At 39.7% G+C, this 20,329-nt stretch overlaps 1 protein-coding gene across 4 annotated transcripts in view; it reads left to right on the top strand.

The window, feature by feature from the left end:
- Positions 1-20,329, top strand: part of PRKCZ (protein kinase C zeta) — a 218,872-nt gene that overhangs the window by 163,175 nt on the left and 35,368 nt on the right. For all 4 annotated transcript variants that reach the window (XM_031963008.1, XM_031963007.1, XM_031963010.1 and 1 more), the window contains 4 exons: positions 11,021-11,152; positions 14,313-14,394; positions 15,092-15,144; positions 18,622-18,810. In XM_031963008.1, coding sequence (XP_031818868.1) covers positions 11,021-11,152; positions 14,313-14,394; positions 15,092-15,144; positions 18,622-18,810 — 456 coding nt within the window. The remainder of the gene's footprint in view (positions 1-11,020; positions 11,153-14,312; positions 14,395-15,091; positions 15,145-18,621; positions 18,811-20,329) is intronic.

The following is a 20,329-nucleotide window of genomic DNA, read 5'->3' as shown; positions in this document are numbered from 1 at the left end:
TTTAAAAGGAAAGCTCTGGGGAAAAATGTTTTTATACTGGGGAAAAATGATCACATGAATCTTGTAAATTCAAATTAGACACTGAGGAAGTTTTGTAAAGTGCAACCTTCATTGACTTTTAAATTAGTCAACAAATATTTCCTTTAATACTTATGTTATGCTAGGAAATCCAAGACTAAATCCATCCCTGCAAGATGCTTATGTTCCAGTACACCAAAAAAATCTATACATATGTGTATACATGCATGTATTTTTTTTTTTTTTTTTTTTTTGCTGAGGCAATTGGGGTTAAGTGACTTGCCCAGGGTCACTCAGCTAGGCAGTGTTAAGTGTCTGAGACCAGATTTGAACTCAGGTCCTCCTGAATTCAGGGCTGGTGCTCTATCCACTGCACCACCTAGCTGCCCCCATGCATATATTTATAAAACCTATTGCTTCTGTCAGATCAATTAGGAGGTGGTAGGAGGGATTCTATGGCATGAGTTCAGGGAACAGCAAGCAGCTTGTTATATTTATCCTCAGCACAGAGATAACAGAAAATCTTCCTGATCTGGGAGGTTGGAGCTACCGTTGCAATAGAAGCGCTCCATAAAGTGTTATAAAATATAATAAATCATAATGGAAGTTCCTCGGGTACAGAGCTTGTTTTACATTTGTCTTGCTAACCCTAGTGGCCGGCACATAGTAGGTGTTCAGTTCTTATTTATGATGATAATTATGGAGCTTTATGGTGGAAGAAGTAGAAGGGTTTAGTCATTAGGGAACTGGATTTGGAGTCAGACAAGTCACCTGATTCACCTGTGACTCGGGTTCCTCATCCTGTTGAATTTTAAAGTCCCTTAAAGAAAAAGCCATCTGCCTCCAGAAAAAGAGCTAAGGAGCCTGAATCCCATCTACACATGCTGTGATCACTTCTTTTTTCTGGTTTTGTTTTGTTTTGTTTTGTTTTGTTTTGTTTTGTTTTGTTTTTTTAATCACTCCCATGGTTTTTCCCTTTTGCTCTGATTTTTCTCTCCCAACATGATTCATAAAGCAATGGGTTTTAAAATAAACTAACAAATAAGTTAATTAAGAAAAAGGGAAAAAAAAGAATTTTAAAGTCCCTTTCAATACAAAATCTGTGATTTTTAAGACCCTGTTGGAGTCATACCAGAAGTTTGTGAAGGAAGCTTTCTAGTATTCTCCTTATTTTAGAAGATGAGGTAACTTAGTACTAGGGAAGGCAATAACCTTTCAAGATCAGGTTTGTATCAAGGATAAGTTGCTCTGATTTTAAGGGCAGGAGTCTTTCCTTCACACCACACCACAATGTTTGGACTAGATGGCTACATCTTAGACTCCTGAGCCTACAGAATTCTGTGAGGAAGTTAAGGAGGTAATCCTTTGCAATGTGGTGCATTATTATTAGTGTGCCTGTTTTCCCACAGTCCCTCCAGCATTTGTCACCCCCCTCTTTTCTGGCATCTTTGCCAGTCTAAACAATGTCAGACAGAACCTAGTTTTGTTTATTATGATTTATATAGAGCCTTTTTTTTTTTTTTTTTTTTTTGCTGAGGTAATTGGGGTTAAGTGACTTGCCCAGGGTCCCACAGACAGGAAGTGTTGAGTGTCCAAGACTAGATTTGATCTCGGGTCCTCCTGACTTCAGGGCTAGTTCTCTATCCTATATGGAGCCATTTAAAAAATTTTCCTGTTGAAAACTTAGATTTCTTCCTCAGAAAATTACCTATTTCTCTTTTTTCCTCTATAAGTAATAACTTTATTGTAACTTGATGTGCTCAAATGTAAAAAGAAAAAAAAGAAAAGAAAAACCCAAAAAACTTTCAGCAACATGATATGAAAAGTATCTGAACATTAACATCAACTGCCTAAAAAAAAGAGGCTAATTTGATATGTGTTTATACATATACTATAAATTTTCTAAATCCTACCCACCCCAATATTGGTCTTTAAGTCACAATAACATTGTATTTCTTTCTAAAACTACCTGTAGTTCTCTTTTGACCATTTATCATTTAGGGAATGACTTTTATTATAAATTTAGATCAGTTCTTAGAAATGAGACCTTTATCAGAGGAATTTACTGCAAATATTTCCTCCCAAGATATTTCCCTTTGTTGTTGTACTAATTTTATTTATGCAAAAAATTTTCAATATTATGTAATCTAAGTTGTCCCATCTTTATCCAAGGTGATCTTTTCTCTCTTATCTCATCATGAACTCTTTCCACCTACATGGTTTAATGGATACACTTCTGGAAATAGCAGTGAACCTGTAGGATCAAGAGTTCAAATCTAATCTCAATTACTTTATGATCCTAGGCAAATCATTTAGCCACTCTGCCTCAGTTTACCCAACTGTAAAATGGGGACATTAACAGCACCAACCTTCTAGGGTTATTGTGAAGGTCAAATGAAATAATATTTTCACTACACTTAGCACATAGTAGGTGCTTAATAAGGAAATTTCTTTCTTGTTCTAATCTGATTATGTTGTGACCTTGTATAGCTAAGTCATATATACATTTGGAATTCATCTTGGTAGATAATCTAACTTTAATTTCTGCCAGCTTTTACTTTCCAATTTCCCCATCATCTTTTTGTTTCCTTCATCTTTTCTTCTTGTCAGCTAACAAGGAAGTCCTCAGCCTTCCTTGTTGGGATCTTGTTGGGGTTTATTGGATTGGAGGGAAGGGCTTTGTGGTTCTTGCTTTCTCATTTCTAAAGTGAAGAGTGTTGGGCTTGATGACTCATGTCCCTGTTCTCTCCTTCCTTCTATTATTTTATGGTAAGTCTTTAATTCCCTGCCGGGCTGGAGAACATGGTGGCCTGGTGAGTCCTCGCTGTTCTCCAGCACCGATTGTGTTGCTTGGGCCGCGCTCCCTAAATGCTTCCTGGCAGAACAGCTTTTTCTGGCCTGCTGGTATTTTGGCCAGGGGCTGTTCTTCCAGAACACTAATTATCTTACCTCATCAATCCATCAGAAAAATATTTTTTGGACTGGATCTGTGGTCCAGGGAACTTCTCTCTGCCAATGGAAGCATCTTCTCATCTTGGAGAATTCTTTAAGGCATTGAGCACCTCAGGGTAGGACTTGAATGCTGATTTTCTTACCTCCAAGACCATCTCCTTATTCTCTGTACCATCCTGGAATATTATTGATTGGAATAAAAAGTTATATTCTTATAGGATCCTAGAGCAAAGTCACCCAATCAAACCTCATTTTACTGAGGCCCAAAACATCAAAAAGATTGTGACCCAGAGGCAGATGTGATCCATAGTAGGAAAAAACTCAGAGCCCACCCTACCCTTTCCTATTCTCTTACTCCATTTTACAGAAGGGGAAACTGAGATCTCCATTCTTCCAAAGTCACATACACAGAACCACACTGTCTCCACCTCTTTCCTCCTTCTGCTTGACCTCCTTTTACAGGCTTGGACCATAGTAGGGACTCTATTCTCTTTCCCCTTCAATCATGCTCTTCTTTGTTATTTATTATTTTCAACTATGTCCAAGTTTCCAGGACCCTTTTGAATGCTTTATTTCATCTAAAGTTCACGCTCTGCCTTTTGCATCAAATCATCTCTGATCCGTTCCTGATTTTTTTTCACATACTCATATATTGTTTTTATTAGTCATTTCTGATTCTTTGTGTTCCCATTTGGGGTTTTGTTGGCCAAGATACTGTGGTGGGTTCCCCATTTCCTTCTTTGGTTATTAGACACATGAGGAAACTGAGGCAGGCAGGGGGAAGTGTCTGAAGCCAATTTTTAACTCGGGGAGAAGCGTCTTCTTCCTGATTCCAAGCCCAGCACTCTCTGCACTATAGCACCCTTCTCGGGTGTGATCTTGCTTTATGTTGGTCTAAATCTAATTTCCAATTTTCCTGCCTGTGTTTGTCAAATGAATGAGTCATTTAAGCAAGTCCTTACCCAGTATTGCGATCATTGAAAACACCACATGATGCTGTCCCCTCCATCCTGGTATTGCACCTTTTCAATGCATTTATGGTGCAATAGTGTATACGATAACTATCTATATGGGAGTGTCATTATTTATTACACTAGAAAACTGGTGACCCAATGGACAGAGCACTGGACCCCTAAGTCAGCAAAACCCAAGTTCAAATCCAGCCTCAGGTATTTCCTCGATGGGTGACTCTGGGCAAGTCACTTCACCGCTCTGCCTCAGTTTCCTTATCGGCACAAGGGATAATACTCCTCCTAGGACTGCTGTGATGATCAATAAAATAATATTCATAAAATGCTTAGCCCATTGCCCGTCAGTGTTATGTAAATGTTAGTTATTATGAATTACTGTGATGATGGCAGGAGATGTATTTTATTCAAGTTCATTTCTTCCCTCTGCTTATAAAGTGATAAATGAGTGAATGAATGGTTTTGAACAAATTACTTTTTATCGGAACTCAATTCAGATTGAGGATCCATTCAACACTTGAGTGACTCAACACTTGAGGATCCCTAGCTAAAGAATATAGATGAAGTAGGGCTGCGAGTGCAGCGAGGGAGAGATAATGTGTTAGAGCATGAAAATAGTGGCTATGGAGTCCAAAGACCTGACTCTCCTACTTAACCCTTGTGTGGCCTTGGGTAAAGCCATTTTAATTTCTTTTTGCCTCAGTTTCCTCATCTGTACAATGAGCATTATAATAGCATCTTCCTCTGAGGTCTGTTGGGAAGATAAAATTAGAAAGCTTTCAGCACAGTGTCTGGCACATAGTTGGCGTTAAACTCATCATAATTTATTACTGTTGTTGCTGTTATCCTTAAAGATTAGTTTAAATGGAGGCTTTTGGAGATTTTTGGCTCATATTCCCTTAGAATCACCAGGGTTTGAGGCTAGCCCATAAAAAACATTCACCAGGGTTTGAAATTACGAGGCTAGCCCATAAAGATCACTTAGAATTCAGGGTACTTTTCAATGCGGTCTTTGAAGATCCTTCTTCTCAGACAATTACCCGTTCTGCACAATATTTATGAGTTTCAGGAGCTGAAAAAGACTGGTGTCCAACCTTCTATTGATAAGATTTCAATAACATTTAAATTATTTTATTATTATTATTATTATTTTTGCTGATGTAATTGGGTTAAGTGACTTGCCCAGGGTCACACAGCTAGGAAGTGTTAAGTGTCTGAGGCCAGATTTGAACTCAGGTCCTCCAGACTTCTATCCACTTTGCCACCTAGCTGCCCCCATACTTAAATTATTTTTGCAGGAGGTCATGATTGCTCTTGATTTGGATTCGGGAGAGCTAACTCCTGGTTGTGAGTGACCGAGTGATTTATTCTTTCTGTGTCTCAGTTGTCTCATCTGTAAAATGGGGATAATACCAATGGAACTTGTGAAGACATTGTGAAGACATTCTGGGGTCAGTGCTGGCTGCTATTAGTTCAGGGGATATGTGCCTTGGTTTGTGGACACCTCTGCCCTAGACTTATTGAAGCCTAGCTATGTCTTCTCATCAGTGCATTCTTATTCATGTCTTGCCATGATTGCTTCAAACTTGCTGCAGGCCTTCCTGTAATTCTGAGTGTAGCTCTTATTTTCAGTTGTCTTCTGTTATCAGTTAAGTCAGCACATATTTAGAGAGCACCTAGTATGTGCCAGGTACTGAGCCAAGTATTGAAGATACTTTTTAAAAAGATAAAAATCCAAACAAGCAAAAACCCAACCCCTGCTCTCTCTCTCTCCAATTTAAAGACATCAAGGATTCAGAGCTGGAATCTCAAGAGAATGTGCACTTATTAAGCACTTACTGTTTGTAAAACATTGTGCTGGAGATACTAAAAGCATTTCTTGCCTTCAATTAAAAAACAATACATTAAAGGAAGCTGAAAAGGGGGTTGGGAGGTGGAAATCATCCCTATCTTGGTTGATATGGAAGAGCACAGTCGGAAAGGGCAAAGATGGATATCTGGCCTAGACACCTCTCTAATATGGAAGCCTATTTCTGGAATTATCTCTTTCTTATCTCTGTTTCCCATTTCCCCAGCTTCCTTCAAGTCCCAGAACCCTACCTTGTACAGCAAACTTTTGCAGACCTGCTTCCTTCTATCTGTTGCCTCCAACCCATCCTGTGTCTGTCTTGTTTGTATCTCATTGTTTGCACATGGTCTCCTCCATTAGACTGTCATCTCCTTGAGGGCAGGAACTGTTTTGACCATTCTTTGTATCCCTAGTCTTTAGCTTCTTGCCTTGCACCTGGTCAATACAATGTTTATTGACTAACTGAGAAATTGAATTTGTCTGACTCTTCATGACCCCATTTCTTTTCTTTTCTTTTTTTTTTTTTTGATGGTTTACCATTTTCTTCTCTAGCTGATTTTATAGATGAAGAAACTGAGGCAAACAGGAATAGGTGACTTGGTCAGTGTCTCCTAGCTAGGAAGTGTCTGAGGCTGTGTTTTTTTTTTTTTTTTTTTTTTTGTCTTTTTCTTTTCTTTTTTTTTTTTTGCTGAGGCAGTTGGGGTTAAGTGACTTGCCCAGGGTCACTCAGCCAGGAACTGTTAAGTGTCTGAGGCCAGATTAGAACTCAGGTCCTCCTGATTTCAGGGCTGGTGCTCTATCCACTGAGCCATCTAGCTGCCCCTAGGGTTGTGTTTTAGACAGGAAGAGCAGCTTTCTGGACTCCAGGCCAGGCCACCTGGCTTAACTAGACTCCCCACACGTCCTTCATTAGCTCTTTTATAACATTGCTTTCTGCAGGTCACGATGGTAACAAGCCCCAGCCTATTTATACCAGCCTGGGTCTCCTCTGTTGTCCTTTGGGCCGCTGGCAATGGTGTCTCTTCTTGATCGTCACATCCCATGATTCACAGACTTGTGGGGCTGCTCACAGCAGAGGAATATTGGTGTTAAAAAGTCAGACTTTTGCTTTCTGAGAGAAGCTCGGGGGTTACTGAGAGCATCATGCACTTTTCTAAATAGGATCTGATCTCCCCCACTTTGTTTCCGGGCTCTTTTCTGAGAAACCTTAGATGAACTCATTTCATCAAGCAGGAAACTTGAGGTCCAAAGGAGGTTTGTGATTTGCCTGAAGTTACCAAGGCAGGAATCGAACCCAGATCTCTTTCTCCAAAAGCATTACTCTCTGCTATATTCAATACCTTCTTTCTCTGTCTTTTAGTCTCTGCTCAAGTAGATTTGTTGATGGTACATATGGGAACAATAATTTTAGAATCAGTGGGATGTCAGGTTTCAATAGGTTAGTTATCTAAGGTCATGTCACCATCTGAGCAGTATTTATTTTTTTGTATAATAATCCTAAGGAACATTTATAATGTTCTTTAAAGCTTGCAATTTTTTTTTTTAGTATTTTTTTAAAATAATAATCCTAAGGGACATTTATAATGTGCTTTAAAGTTTGCTATTTTTTTTAAAATTTATATCAATACATTCTCCTCTCCCTTCCTCATAAATAGATTGAACCCATAAGGTAGTCAATATACTATCATCTACTAGACGAAATATACACATAGGCATCAGAAAAAAAAGATTTTATTTTAGCTGCACACTTGTGATCTCATTATCATCAGAACCTTCTTGAGCTGTGCATACAGACGAGTCCCAGCTCAGCAAGTTTAGAGTCTGCGAGTGTTCCCTGGGACATTGTCCTAAAAAACTACTGCTTACTGATAGAGAACATCTCTTTCCTTAATGGCGGATTTTGTCAGGCTGATTTCCTCTTCTTTGTCCATCTGGGATTTGTTGTGTGACTTGTGTCTTGTCAAGCAAGAAATTTTCTTATCCATAAAATGCATAGTTTCGTCTAAAGTCCTTGCCAGCTCTAAATCTCTGTTTCCATCATTAAATGTTTGTTATATTCAGATTATGTTTTTGATTTCGTTTTTGTTTTTGCTATTCTTCCATACCCTTTTCCTCTCACTACAATGACCCCTTTCCTCTCAGCTATCTTTTATGACCAAAAATATTTTTAAAAAATAAATATGAGGGGGAAAAAATTCAACAACTCTCCAGTCTTTCAGCATGGTACCCATAGACATTTTTCCCTCCCTCTCCTTCTCTTTTAGTTTGAGCCTGCCTTCATAGAAACCTTGAATTTTTGTTGACATATTAGGGATAGCTTGGTAATTGGGTGGATGGAGCACTGGGCCTGGAGGCAGGAAGGTCTGAATTCAAATCATGCTTCATGTGATCTTAGGCAAAGCATTGAATCTCTGTTTCCTCAGTTTCCTCATCTGAGTTTTTGAAATTTCATATTTTAAAATAATTAGTATAATGCTTGGCATATGGTAGATAATGAGATATCGAAGGTGGTAGCCAGATTTGATTGTACCCCATGTCTCTAGAGTTCCCAAGTATTTAATAAGTTTCTACAGGGTGCCCATTCTGGGGTAAGCACTGGGGCTACAAAGAATGCAAAAAACAGGGTCTCTGTCTCTGGGAGAACTTAGTGTAATGGTAGACAGCATACATATATATGCGTGTGTGTGTGTGTGTGTGTGTGTGTATAGGTATATAATCCCAGAAGAAAGATATTGAACCAGAAATGGAAGATAACATTTTATTCTGACTTGAAGTGAGGAAAGCTAGAAAGCTGCCATATTCTCTCTCTAATAGTGATGATGATGATGGTGATGGCTGGCTTTTTAAAATAGTCTTTTAAAATTTATGTACCTATCTCATTTCATCATCATCATTAGTGATGGAGAAGTTCTTGTCTATATTTTGTAGGATGAGTAAACTGGTAAAGCCCCATTTGCTATAGACTAGTTACAGTTTTGATTATTGTTAAGTGAATATAAGTTGTTAAAGAATATAATTTGAAGATGACAAACAGCAGGTCTCCACATTCAAAGGGTTTTGTGGCCAGATGAAGGAATTGAGGGTATTTTTCTTGGAGAAAAGAAGGTTAGGGTAAGCGTGTGTTTTGTGGCGGGGAAGAAAGATGGAGATTACACAGGAATAGTTCTCAAGAAATTGAAGAATGGAAGAAGGTGTCAGCTCCTTCTGTTCAGCACCAAATGTCGGAAACAGCATCAAAAGGGTGGGAATTGAAAGGAATAAGATTTCCTCACATTACAGAATTCAGAAGAGGCAAGGGTTGCCTCAGGCAGGAGAGGTTTGCTTCTCACTGTAGGTCTTCAAGAAAAGACTTTTGAAGATGCTTCTTCCTCAGCTACAAGTTGGAATACATTTCTTCTAAGGTCTCTGCCCACGTTTGATATTCTGTGATTATGAGCAGGGCTCTGAATCTTAGCAACTTTTCCCTGACCCCACTGAGAAACTGAGGATGAATCAGCAAAGAGCTTTGAGGCAAAATCCAACTTGAAAGGCATTTGGAGGCACACAAAGGTCACATCCTCTCTTTGGGCTGGTGCCCATCTGGTCCTCACTGCTGGATTGCCTAGACTAAAAAGTAACTAGCTGAATGTTCAATCTAACATTCTCATAGTGTGGTACCCGGTGGTTGGACTAGGTGTGCTGGGAGACCTACCCTCTCTTAAAAGAAAGCACAGGCTTTGCTAGCCAAGTAAACTCTGACCTTCCACGACTAGACTGGTGGGTCCTTCCATGGACAATATCTTATATTAGAGTCACAGAACTTGGTTTCAACTTTCAATACAACCCTTCATTGACTTGGGATGTCAAGCAAGTAATTTTCTTATGTATAAAATGAGTAGTTTAGATTCACTGAACTCTAAGGTCCCTGCTAGTTCTAAATCTATGTTCTCATCATTAAATGTTTGTTCTTTTCAAATTGTGCTTTTTTCCCCCATTTCTTCTATAACCTTGTATAACCTAATCCCCCTCAGCCATCTTTTAGAACTAAATATATAAAGAAGTATGGGGGGAGTTCAACAAAATCTATTAATCAAAAGACTTAAAATTACATGTAGTTTTGGGCCCCTTCTCCACCTCTATAAAATTTGTTAGTATACAGGGTGTATATATGCGGGGAGGGCTTCTTATTGCTGTAATTTGAGAACATGGGTTTTTCTGGAGAAATTGACTGTTTTCGACTCTAGTTATATTGTTATAATCATTGTGTTGGTTGTTTCCTTAGCTACTTCCTTTTTTTTTTTTTTTTTTTTTTTGATTCATCTGATTTTTCTTATGCTCCTGAATTTTTCATTTTCAGTATTCCCTACTGTGTGTTTGTATTCTGTGATATTCATGAGCCATGATTCATTTAGCTTTTTTCTACTCATTGAGCATCAATTTTGTTTTCAGTTCTTTGCTACCATGAAAAAATATTGCTTTAATATTGGTTATTTGTCCCTCCAATATTAATATTGGTATTTATGGGGATTTACAATATTTATTAATATTGGTATTTATGGGAACTTTTTGCCCCCAAATACCTCCATGTAGGCACACACACATAAATAAATAGATAGATAGAATGATTGATTAGTTATAGACACACAGGCACATGAGAGAGACAGATAGACATAAAACTACATATATATATCTCCATAGGATAAATTCATAGATTTTAAAAAATGGAATTGAAAAGTTATACTCAATGATAGGGATAGATTGGCATAGGGGTGATACCTAATAGTGATTCTGATATAAATAAATGCGGCAACAAGTCAGAAATAAGTAAGATTCTCTTGTATTTAATCCCATTCCCCAATTGTGGGTATGGAAGCAAATTTGATGAGTGGCTAAAAATTAATTTTAGGATATAAAATAAGTACACTAATTTGGCCTTGCTTAAATAGGTGATTCAGACAGTGTATCAGATTATATCCCTTCTCTGGGACTTAGGAGTCCCTTTCTCTGTCTCTGTGTACTATTATGTCAAGCAGGACTTCTTAAACTTTTTCCACTCATGACCCATTTTTGTCTGAGAAACTTGTATGCGACCTGGGCATATAGGTATATAAAATTGGCACACAACTTCCCAAGCCTGCAGCACCGGGTCTTATTTTGTCTTCTCTCCCCCGTGTCTTACATGACGCCCTACAAGCAACGAGCTCTTGACTGGTGATTGTGTGAGTGCTACATCAATCTTTGCTTTGTGTTACAGAGAGCATACTGTGGCCAGTGCAGCGAAAGGATATGGGGTCTCGGAAGGCAAGGCTACAAGTGTATCAACTGCAAATTACTGGTCCATAAACGTTGTCATATACTTGTACCACTGACCTGCAAAAGGCATATGGTAAGTAACATCCAAGGGAGAGGGACCCAGCATTGGGAGGCCAGTGGTTCGTGCTGTCACAATGTTTTCAGGGTTGGGCTCCTTGAAATATTTTTGAGCAATGCAGCCCGGTCTTATCTGTGGAGTGCTGGGCAGAGTAATAAGATTTGAATCTTGCCTCAGATAGTTTATTTGGGCAAATGAGTCACCTCTCTGAGATTTGGTTTCATTTTATGTCCTCTGGGGATAATAATGGCAATTCCCCCCAAGAGTAATTCAACATGCTAGTTTTATACTATTTTTACTAACTATAGAATTTGTCTTTTGGACCAATGTCAAAACCTTTACAAATCACTAAAGAGAGCTCTGTACTCTCTCTCTAATGGCGATGATGATGGTTGGCTTTTTTTAAAAAATAGACCTTTAAGATTTACTCTTGAGATTAATCTCATGTCGTCACCACTGTGACTTTATTTTGTAGGATGGGTAAAGTGAGTCTCAGAATGACTAATTTATTTGCCAAGCATCACGCAGCATGCCTCTGAAGCCAGAGTCAAATTGGGTGCTTTCTGATGCCCCCCTTATCAGGGGGCACAGTAGTTCACATATCTCATTGGGCTGGTAGGGGGAAGGAGTTGACAGAAATCTTGATGTCCAGTGTACAGATGAGGAGACTGAGGCTGAGGACTGGAGTCTCTTTTTCTCATGATTCCCCAGATAAGGCAGCCTCAGAAGCAAAAATCAAACTGACTTTCCATTCCCTCTACTCTTCTTATCTTTTGTATTGCTTTGTCTTTTATGAATATGTGGCCTCTTTTGTAGGGAAATTATTTCTCCTTTTTCTGACTTTTCATCTTGGAACAGCTCTTAACATGCTATGGACCAGATGCTGTTATTGGGCCATCTTTGTTCTAAATTTTGTCCGAACGTTGAACAAAGTGAGACTCCAAGAGATGAAGTGTCTTGTTGGTTTTAAAGAACTGAGAAGTCCTAAGTTCAAATTCTGCTTTCTTATCTGGGTAATCATGATAGTAGAAAAGTCCCTTTATGACTTAACCTCAATCTCTTCAACTCTGAATAGGACTTAATCATGCTGTAAAACCTACTCACACATGATAGGTGCCAATCTTCGTGAAGTACTTTAGTGCCCTAGCATATTGCTCCAGGAAAGCCCCATACTCTAAATTAGGTGAATTTTTCTCTTCTTTTATTGAGGCAATTATGAACCCATTCTCCACAATGGCTGAAGTGAATTTGACCTTTTAATCGGACAAAGGTCAATATCATGAATCAAGACTTAGAGCCAGAAGGGAGACGATGTGGTCTGATTCTTCATTTTAACAGAAGGGGAAACTGAGGTCCCCAGACAGACAATAGTCTGTCCAAGCTTGAGAAGCGTGCACGTGACCCAGACACAATTCCAACTCATCAAGTTCAACTCTAGATCCAGACACAAGCTTTTCGGCGTCTTGGATTCTTGGCATCACTGTACGTTCCAATAGGCTTTGGAGACATGTTCGTCTTGCCAACTGGCCCCATTCGAATGGTGTAATAAGAATGAATAAGCAAGATCTTTAATTGAATTTGAATTTTTATCTCCTCCATATGCCTCCTGGGTTTCGTTAAAGTATAATTAATGATCAGGAGTAGAGTTGAAGTTTGGTTTGTTTTTAATTTGTTTTTGATGTCACACCGTGAAAACACCAGAAGGAGCTGAGCGGGGAATAAAAGCTTGGTCAAAGTGTGTGGAAGGGATCACAGCTGCAATTCTTCTTCTTTTTGGGTGGGGGAGGAGGGAAGCATTGGGGATTGAGTGATTTATCCAGCCAGTAAGTATCTGAGATCAGACTTGAATTCAAGTCCTCCTGATTATGGGGCTGGTGCTCTATCTATTGCATGACTTGGCAGGAGCCTCATTTCTAGTGGACTGGTAGCTCCATCCTTCCCTGGAGATCACCATAACTTTGGGCATTTTGATTTCCAATTTCCAAAGTGCTTTACATATGTTATCTCACAGAACCTCACTACAGTCCTTGGAGAAAGATGTTCATCAGGTCCCTTTTATATTTTAGGAGACCAGTGCCCAGAGAAGTAAAATGATTAGCTTGGAAATGTTAAGATGTGAGATTCGAACTCTGTTCTTTCTGATGTCTCGATCCTTTTACCTATTTCATATGAAAAAAAGAAATGAATTCATGTTTCAGAAGAAATATTTGGCCACCCAAGAATGCTGACTCAGAAATCTGAAGTCTGGGTTCAGATTCTACCCTTCTGAGTGTGAAATTGAGCAAATGATCTTACTTCCTTTGGGTTCTTCTTCTGCAACATGAGTGCATTAGCTTAGATGGCTTCTGAATCCCTTCCAAATCATTAGTAACTTTACAACTTTGGCAAAATCTCTTCAACTCCATGGGCCTCAGTTTCCCCATGTATAAAATGTTGAAGTTGGATTTGATGACCTTTGAGGTTCCTTCCAGGTCTAGATCTTTGAGTTCATGATAATACTGAATTTCACCTAATTTGATCTAGCTCTCAATGTTTTAACTGTCTTTTAGATGGGTAGATTTGTGTGGCCCAGAGGAATGGAGGATTATCCAGTGCATATAAGGGAGCATGAGCTTTTGGGCTGTAAAAGGCTTTGGTTCCGTGCTCTTTATGAAGAAGAGAAGAAATTTTGCCTCTTATTTCTGGGACCATTTTTGAGATTCTTTCTCTACATCCAGGCTTTGGGGTTCTGAAGCAAGAATAAGAATGACATTTTGGAGAGGACCTCAGTCTCTTCTTTGGCAGAAGTCACTTCAGACATGGTGTCCAGACAGACCCTTATGGCCATAATTTGAGAGCTTGGAAGGGACTTTAGAGACATCTAATCAAACAAGGAAAACAACAAATGGAGACCTGGATTTCACCCAGGGTCATCTTTATAGATTTCTGTCTGGATCCTCCTTCCCTTCTTGTCCTTCTCTGCCTCAGAGCCTCTGGGGGCCATAGGGAGTTTGGGCCAGTTGGCCCCTCATCTGGCTGGTGTCAGGGGACGAACAGTGGAGAAGGTCACTGAGTTGGAGCTTCAGTCTCCAGGCTTTTCTGCCTTGGAGCTGGCGGAGGGAGGAAAGGTCTCCTGTCCAGTTTACATTAGTTGATGATGATGATGAATCATTGTGATGTCATTTGTTTTTGCCAGGATTCGGTGATGCCTTCCCAAGAACCTCAAATAGATGATAAAAACGATGAAGTCGACCTTCCCTCCGAAGAAACTGATGGACGTATGTATCCTTCCTTCTCTTCTTTGAAACTGGCTCTTATTCTGTTGATTTTTGAAACAGAATGACACCATAGTTACATCCTTTTTCCTTTAAAAAAAATCTTTCTGGATCCTGTCTGCTTACCTGGACCCCAAAAAAGGGGTGAATCTGTCCACATTTTAGACACGAATGACTTAGATTGGTGAATTGGAGACAAGACATTAGTTAGCTATGATTTTCTTGTCTGGAAGTCCTAAAAAAATAAATAAATAAAGGGAAAGGAATTGGGTATGGGATTAGTATCCCATTGCCCTTTCTTTGGGCAGGAAGCCAGAATGGGAATTATATGAAATCCAGAGGTAGTTATATCTAGGAGAGAGCCACAACTTGGGAACCGGCATCCATGAGCCCCAGCTACCATCTGTGCGCCTCTTCCCCCCATTTCAGCCCAATCCAAGATACTTGCCCACAAATCTGCCTGATTTTAATGCAGTGTGTCAAGTTACGGTATCTTAATTTCATCTACCAGGTAGTCAATCAGGGGCCTTTACTATGAATTTTAAGGATTCTCCTTTCAGAGCCACCAGCTCCTAGTTGATGGAGGCTCCAAGCTAAGAACCGGCAAACATTAATCTTAAGGGCAGGGGGTCTTTAATGCTGAAAAAAACCAACCAAACAAAAACAAAAACTGAACTTCTCTCATCATTTTCTTTATTAGTTGCTTATATTTCCTCAACCCGGAAACATGACAGCCTTAAAGATGATTCTGAGGTGAGTTTATTTTTTTAAACCTAATTAATATTTCTTTTCAAAAATTGGCAAGTATTACTTCATTAATAACTTGCATTCTTTATACTTCTTTCCTGGTCTAGGTAGTCTTGGGAGCTACTTGTTTATATGTCTTTCAATATTTTTTAAAATTTATTTTTATTTTTAATTTTTTAATTTGTTTTTTATTAATTTATTTTTAAAAATTTAAATCACCTACTTAGCTTTCCCACATAACTATATATCTATTAATTAATTATAAATATTTATAATTATAATTAATTAATTATAATTAAGCTATTATGAATTTAGATTTTTTTCTTCTCCTTTGCCTATTTCTATTTCTGAACTTCCCATTACTACATTGTCCCTCCTTGAGTGACAACTTCTAGCTCCTCCTACTTTTAGTAGGATGCTGGGGAGACTTGACCTGCCACATCTGAGTTAGTGCAGCCTGTGGTCGAGATCCCCTTCTTGACAAAGAAATAGCCTGCACAGATTGGGTCTCACTCCTATTTCTCAAGGACAGACCTTGGATGAAGAGGGGAGGACGAGCTAGCAGCTGGTGCTTGGCAAGGGCCACCGTGTGCCACATTTCCCCAAAAGGACAAATGCTAACCTCCTCATCCTCTGCTGAGTCAGTCCCCTCTATTTAAGGGGATAGACATTTAAATAGACACTATTACAGTAGTGATAGATACTACAAAATGCCTTAGATCTAGAGGCCAGTGTAAGCTGCATTTGTAGTTCCTAGCTAGAGCTGAATGGGACCTCTCCTCTTCCTGACAAAGAAACAGCTTCTAAGTACAAGTGATTAACCAGAGTCCTATTTAGGACCATAAAGAGACTTGATTATTGTTTCAGTCATGTACGATTCTTCTTGAACCCATTTGGGTTTTTTTTTGGCAAAGGTTCGGCAGTGGTTTGCCATTTCCTTCTCCAATTCATTTTATAAATTAGGAAACTGAGGCAAACAAGGTTAAGTGACTTCCCCAGGGTCACACAGTCAAAGTAATGCTTTATGCACTAAGGCACCAGTGACCTAGCATCCCTGGAGGGAGCTTGGAGTCCAGCTAATTCGATCCCTTTATTTTATTGACAAGGAAATGAGACTCAAAGAGAGAAAATCTTCTCCTCAGGGTCCCATTTAAGGTCCCAGAGTGACAAGTAAGCAAATGTCAGCTCCCCTCATTTTACAGATGGGGAAACAGAGACCCCAAGACAGTAAGTGATACAGTGCCAGAGGCAAGATTCGAATTCATAACCTCTGGCCCTTTTAAATATCTTTTAGTGCCTCATGGGTTTTCTCGAAGCTTTTCTGTAAACATGCCCATTAGGAATAAAGTGGGGGGAACCTCATCTCTTCTTGCAGTCTCCCCCTTGGTACATTGTTTATCCTGGTTTGTTTGTTTTTTTAATTTAGATGTCCATAAAATGTTCATTTAGGAACGCCTCCTTCCCATCCTCCCTCCTTTGACATCTGTTGGGCTACCCCCAGACCATCCCCCACTCACTGGAGTGACCGTGCTCAGTACGAAGGCGTGAGTGAGTCACTGTCTATCTCGCCTGCCCGGGAATGTGACCCGATGCACAATGCTCTCTCAGTTCTCTTGGACCCTGGAGAAATGCAAAAGCAGAGTGACCAACATGGGGATTTTGGGGGCTTCCTTCTCCGTTGGCCTTCCCCTGGCAGATAATCCCTTACACACTGCCCCCTCTGAAGAGATGTCTGAACAATCCTTCTCTTTCAAGAGTTTCAGCTCTAAGATTATGAGCTGGGTGGGACCTTTGAACTCATTGAGTCCAACTTCTTTGCTTTAAAAGAAGGAAACTGAGGTCCAGTGAGATCAAGTGATGCTCATGGCTCATCAAGGGCTCCCGGTTTTGTATAATATCTCAGTTTCATTCATATCCCACTAAAAATTTCTGCATTATTAATAGTAGAGGCAGATGCTAGTATAGGGTATTGAAGTCAGTCACATTGCTGTCCTCACAACACTTAGCTGGGGTTACAGACACAGATTGGTTAATCCTCTCAGAGAAGGCTGAGCAGAGTTGGAAAATCAGGGCCAAGTTCCTGGGTCCCAGTTCCCTGGTTTTCCTGGCACATAGACTTCATTCATTCCCGGAACAAAAAGAGTCAGCCAATGGGGATATTGCCTCTGCCTGAAGTGCTCAAGGTCTGACCAATCCTTTCCATGTACATACATGTAAATACAAAGAAAGAAGATTCTTTCTTTGCTTGATGGGTACGCTTTTAATTTAACAGCATCTTTCCTCAAGAGTTGTGCAGTCTTAAAAACTTCCTTCTGCTTTCTAGCTAAAAGAGTAGATGTGGTCATAGAAATGGAATGGAAATTGAGAGTGGAATAGAAGGAAGGAAGGTAAGCTCTTTGAGGGCAGGATTTTGGTCCTCGTCCCTCCAAGCACAATTCTTGACTGCTTTTACACACACTTAATCAATCCTTGTTGTTGAGCAAGTACATCTCTCCTTCTCAAGTAGAATGTAAGTTCTTTGAGGGTAGGACTGGTCCTTCAATTCAAACTGAAGTCTGGTGCCTAGCACCTAGTAGGTGCTTTAGGAATGCTTATTGATAGAGGATAGAATCTAATCAATAGACACTTTAATGTTGAGGGCCAATATTTCTTCAAGAATTTTAGTGGAACTGAATGATCTGTGTTCACAGTTAATAGTTTAGATAGTATGTATATAGTGAAGTCAATTGGTTCAAATCATGTATGAACTTGGTTCAAATAGATGTATGAGGGGCAGCTAGGTGGTGCAGTGGGTAGAGCACCAGCCCTGAAATCAGGAGGACCTGAATTCAAATCTGGTCTCAGACACTTAACACTTCCTGGCTGTGTGACCCTGGGCAAGTCACTTAACCCCAATTGCCTCAGCAAAAAAAAACAAAAAACAAAAACAAATAGATGTATGACCTTCAGCAAGTCTTTCTGTGCCTCAGTTTCCTCCTCTATGAAATGAGGGGATTGTACATGATACCTCCAAGTTCTCTTTTGTATGATTATTTAAGCTCTCTTGGTAATTTTCTAATTTATTCTATGACCTTGGCTGGAGGGATAAGATTAAACATTAGTAATGCCTGACTCCAAGTCCTACATTCCTGATTCACTAGTGTGGTGACCCTGTACCAGTCCTTTCCTCAAGCCTCAGGTGACTCTCCAGGGCTTATGTACTAAGTCAAAACCAGATTGTAGGATGGAAGGGTAACCACATACTCACTATGACCCGCTGGATTCCTTTCTTTGCCTGAAGAGTTGTTGGATCTTTGATTCTTCTGTCCTTCTCTGGGGATGAAAGTCATGAGAGTGCAAATGAGGATGAGGAGGTGGTTTTCGAGCACTCTGATGGGTGTTGAGAAGTGAAGAATCTTGTTGTGAAAAACGTTCCCTGGTGAAATTACTCTCCTCTTGTTCTCAGGACCTGCCAAATAAATCTTTCCTATTTTTTGTTTTTAGGACATTAAGCCAGTTATTGATGGAATGGATGGAATTAAAATATCTCAGGGGCTCGGGCTGCAGGACTTCGATTTAATCAGAGTTATTGGACGGGGAAGTTATGCCAAAGTTCTCTTAGTGCGGTTGAAAAAGAATGATCAGATTTATGCCATGAAGGTAGTCAAAAAGGAGTTGGTCCACGATGATGAAGTAAGTGACTTTACTGGTTAAAAAACCAGGGAATGGGGTCTGGGAAGAAGAAGAGGCTGTTGTATGTTTTAGCCACTAGAGGGCCAATGTTCTAAACCTGGTGGGTTGTGGATGAGAAATTTGTGGGAGGAAGGCAGCCTAGCTTGGTGATGAAAGCATTGGATTTGGAGTCAGGTGTGGTTCAAATCTAGTCTCGAAAATTTGCTGACCTTAAACTTTGGGTGCTTAGCTAGCTGGTAGAAGTAGTTGTCTGTCTATCTGTCTGTCTGTCTGTCTGTCTCTCTCTCTTTCTCTCTCTTTCTCAATGAAATTGAACTGAATTGAATTTTCTTGTCCAAAATCTCGCAGAAATGATTCATCAAGCATTTATTAAGCACCTACTATATTCAAGCAGGGTGTTAAGAGCTGGGGGCCTGAAGAAGGCTAAAAGACAGCCCTTGCCCTCAATGAGCTCATAGTCTAATAGGGGAGACACAGTGTAAACCATGATCTGGAAACAAGCAATAGAGCAGTCGATCTCTGACCTAAAAGCTATGTTCTTTCCATGCCATCATCCTCCTAGTACGAGATCTAGAAGAGACTTCTGTTGGGATCTATGTTGAGCATAGTAATCCTGTAAAGTAGGTTGAAGTATTTCCCCCATTTTCCAGATGAGGAAAGAGATGGAATGATTTCCTCAGGATAGCATAGATATTAACAATCTGAGGCTGGATTTGAATCCAATTCTTCTGTACTTCAAGCTCAGTGCTATATCTAGTGTGCTTCTTTGCTGACTCTAATTAAAATATCTAGTAGATAACCAAAGTGGGAGTCAAACTAAGTTCTTTGTGAATGTATATATGGGGGTTTCTTCACTAAGCTCATCTAAAGCAGCTTCATCCCTTGTGATCTTGTATATTAGCTTTGGTTCTTGAGAAAAATAGCAGGTGTTGTGTTTGGTTTGCCACCAACTGTCAGTCACTCAGTCAACAAACAGAGTACTATGACTGTGCCCTCTAAGGATACAAAGAAAAAACAAAAAGCACTATTCCTATTCTCAGGGAGCCCCCCCTTCTTCAGGGGGAGACAGCACGCCAATAAATGCTTGTGTACAAAATACATAAGGTATAAATGGAAGGAATTCTTATAAATGGAGAGGAAATCCTGTCTTGAGAGTTATCTTTGGAAGGCTATATGCTCCAGCAGAAAAGCACCAACTCTTAGGGCACCTGCCTTGTTATCTCGTCTATGTGGCTTTAAGTAAATCTTTTTCAACTTCCTGGGCCTCTGTTTCCTCATCTGAAAAATGAAAGGGTAGGGGAAAGGCTGAACTAGATAAGTCTCTGAGTTTTTCAGCCTGATAGCCGAGATCCTGTTTACTTCCTTCCTTATATGGGGATTGTTTCTGTTTTTGGAGAATCAGAATATGGTTTTTTTCTGTTAGGGGAGTGACTTTTCAATCTCTGACGACAATAGCTAGAATTTATATGACACTTTGAGGGTTGCAAAGTGCCTTTCAATATCGATATTATGTCACTAA

This window comes from Sarcophilus harrisii, chromosome 3, assembly GCF_902635505.1.
Source record: "Sarcophilus harrisii chromosome 3, mSarHar1.11, whole genome shotgun sequence".
NCBI lineage: Eukaryota > Metazoa > Chordata > Mammalia > Dasyuromorphia > Dasyuridae > Sarcophilus > Sarcophilus harrisii.
The sequence above is the reverse complement of the archived record's forward strand: the minus strand, read 5'-3'. Positions and strand labels throughout refer to the sequence as shown.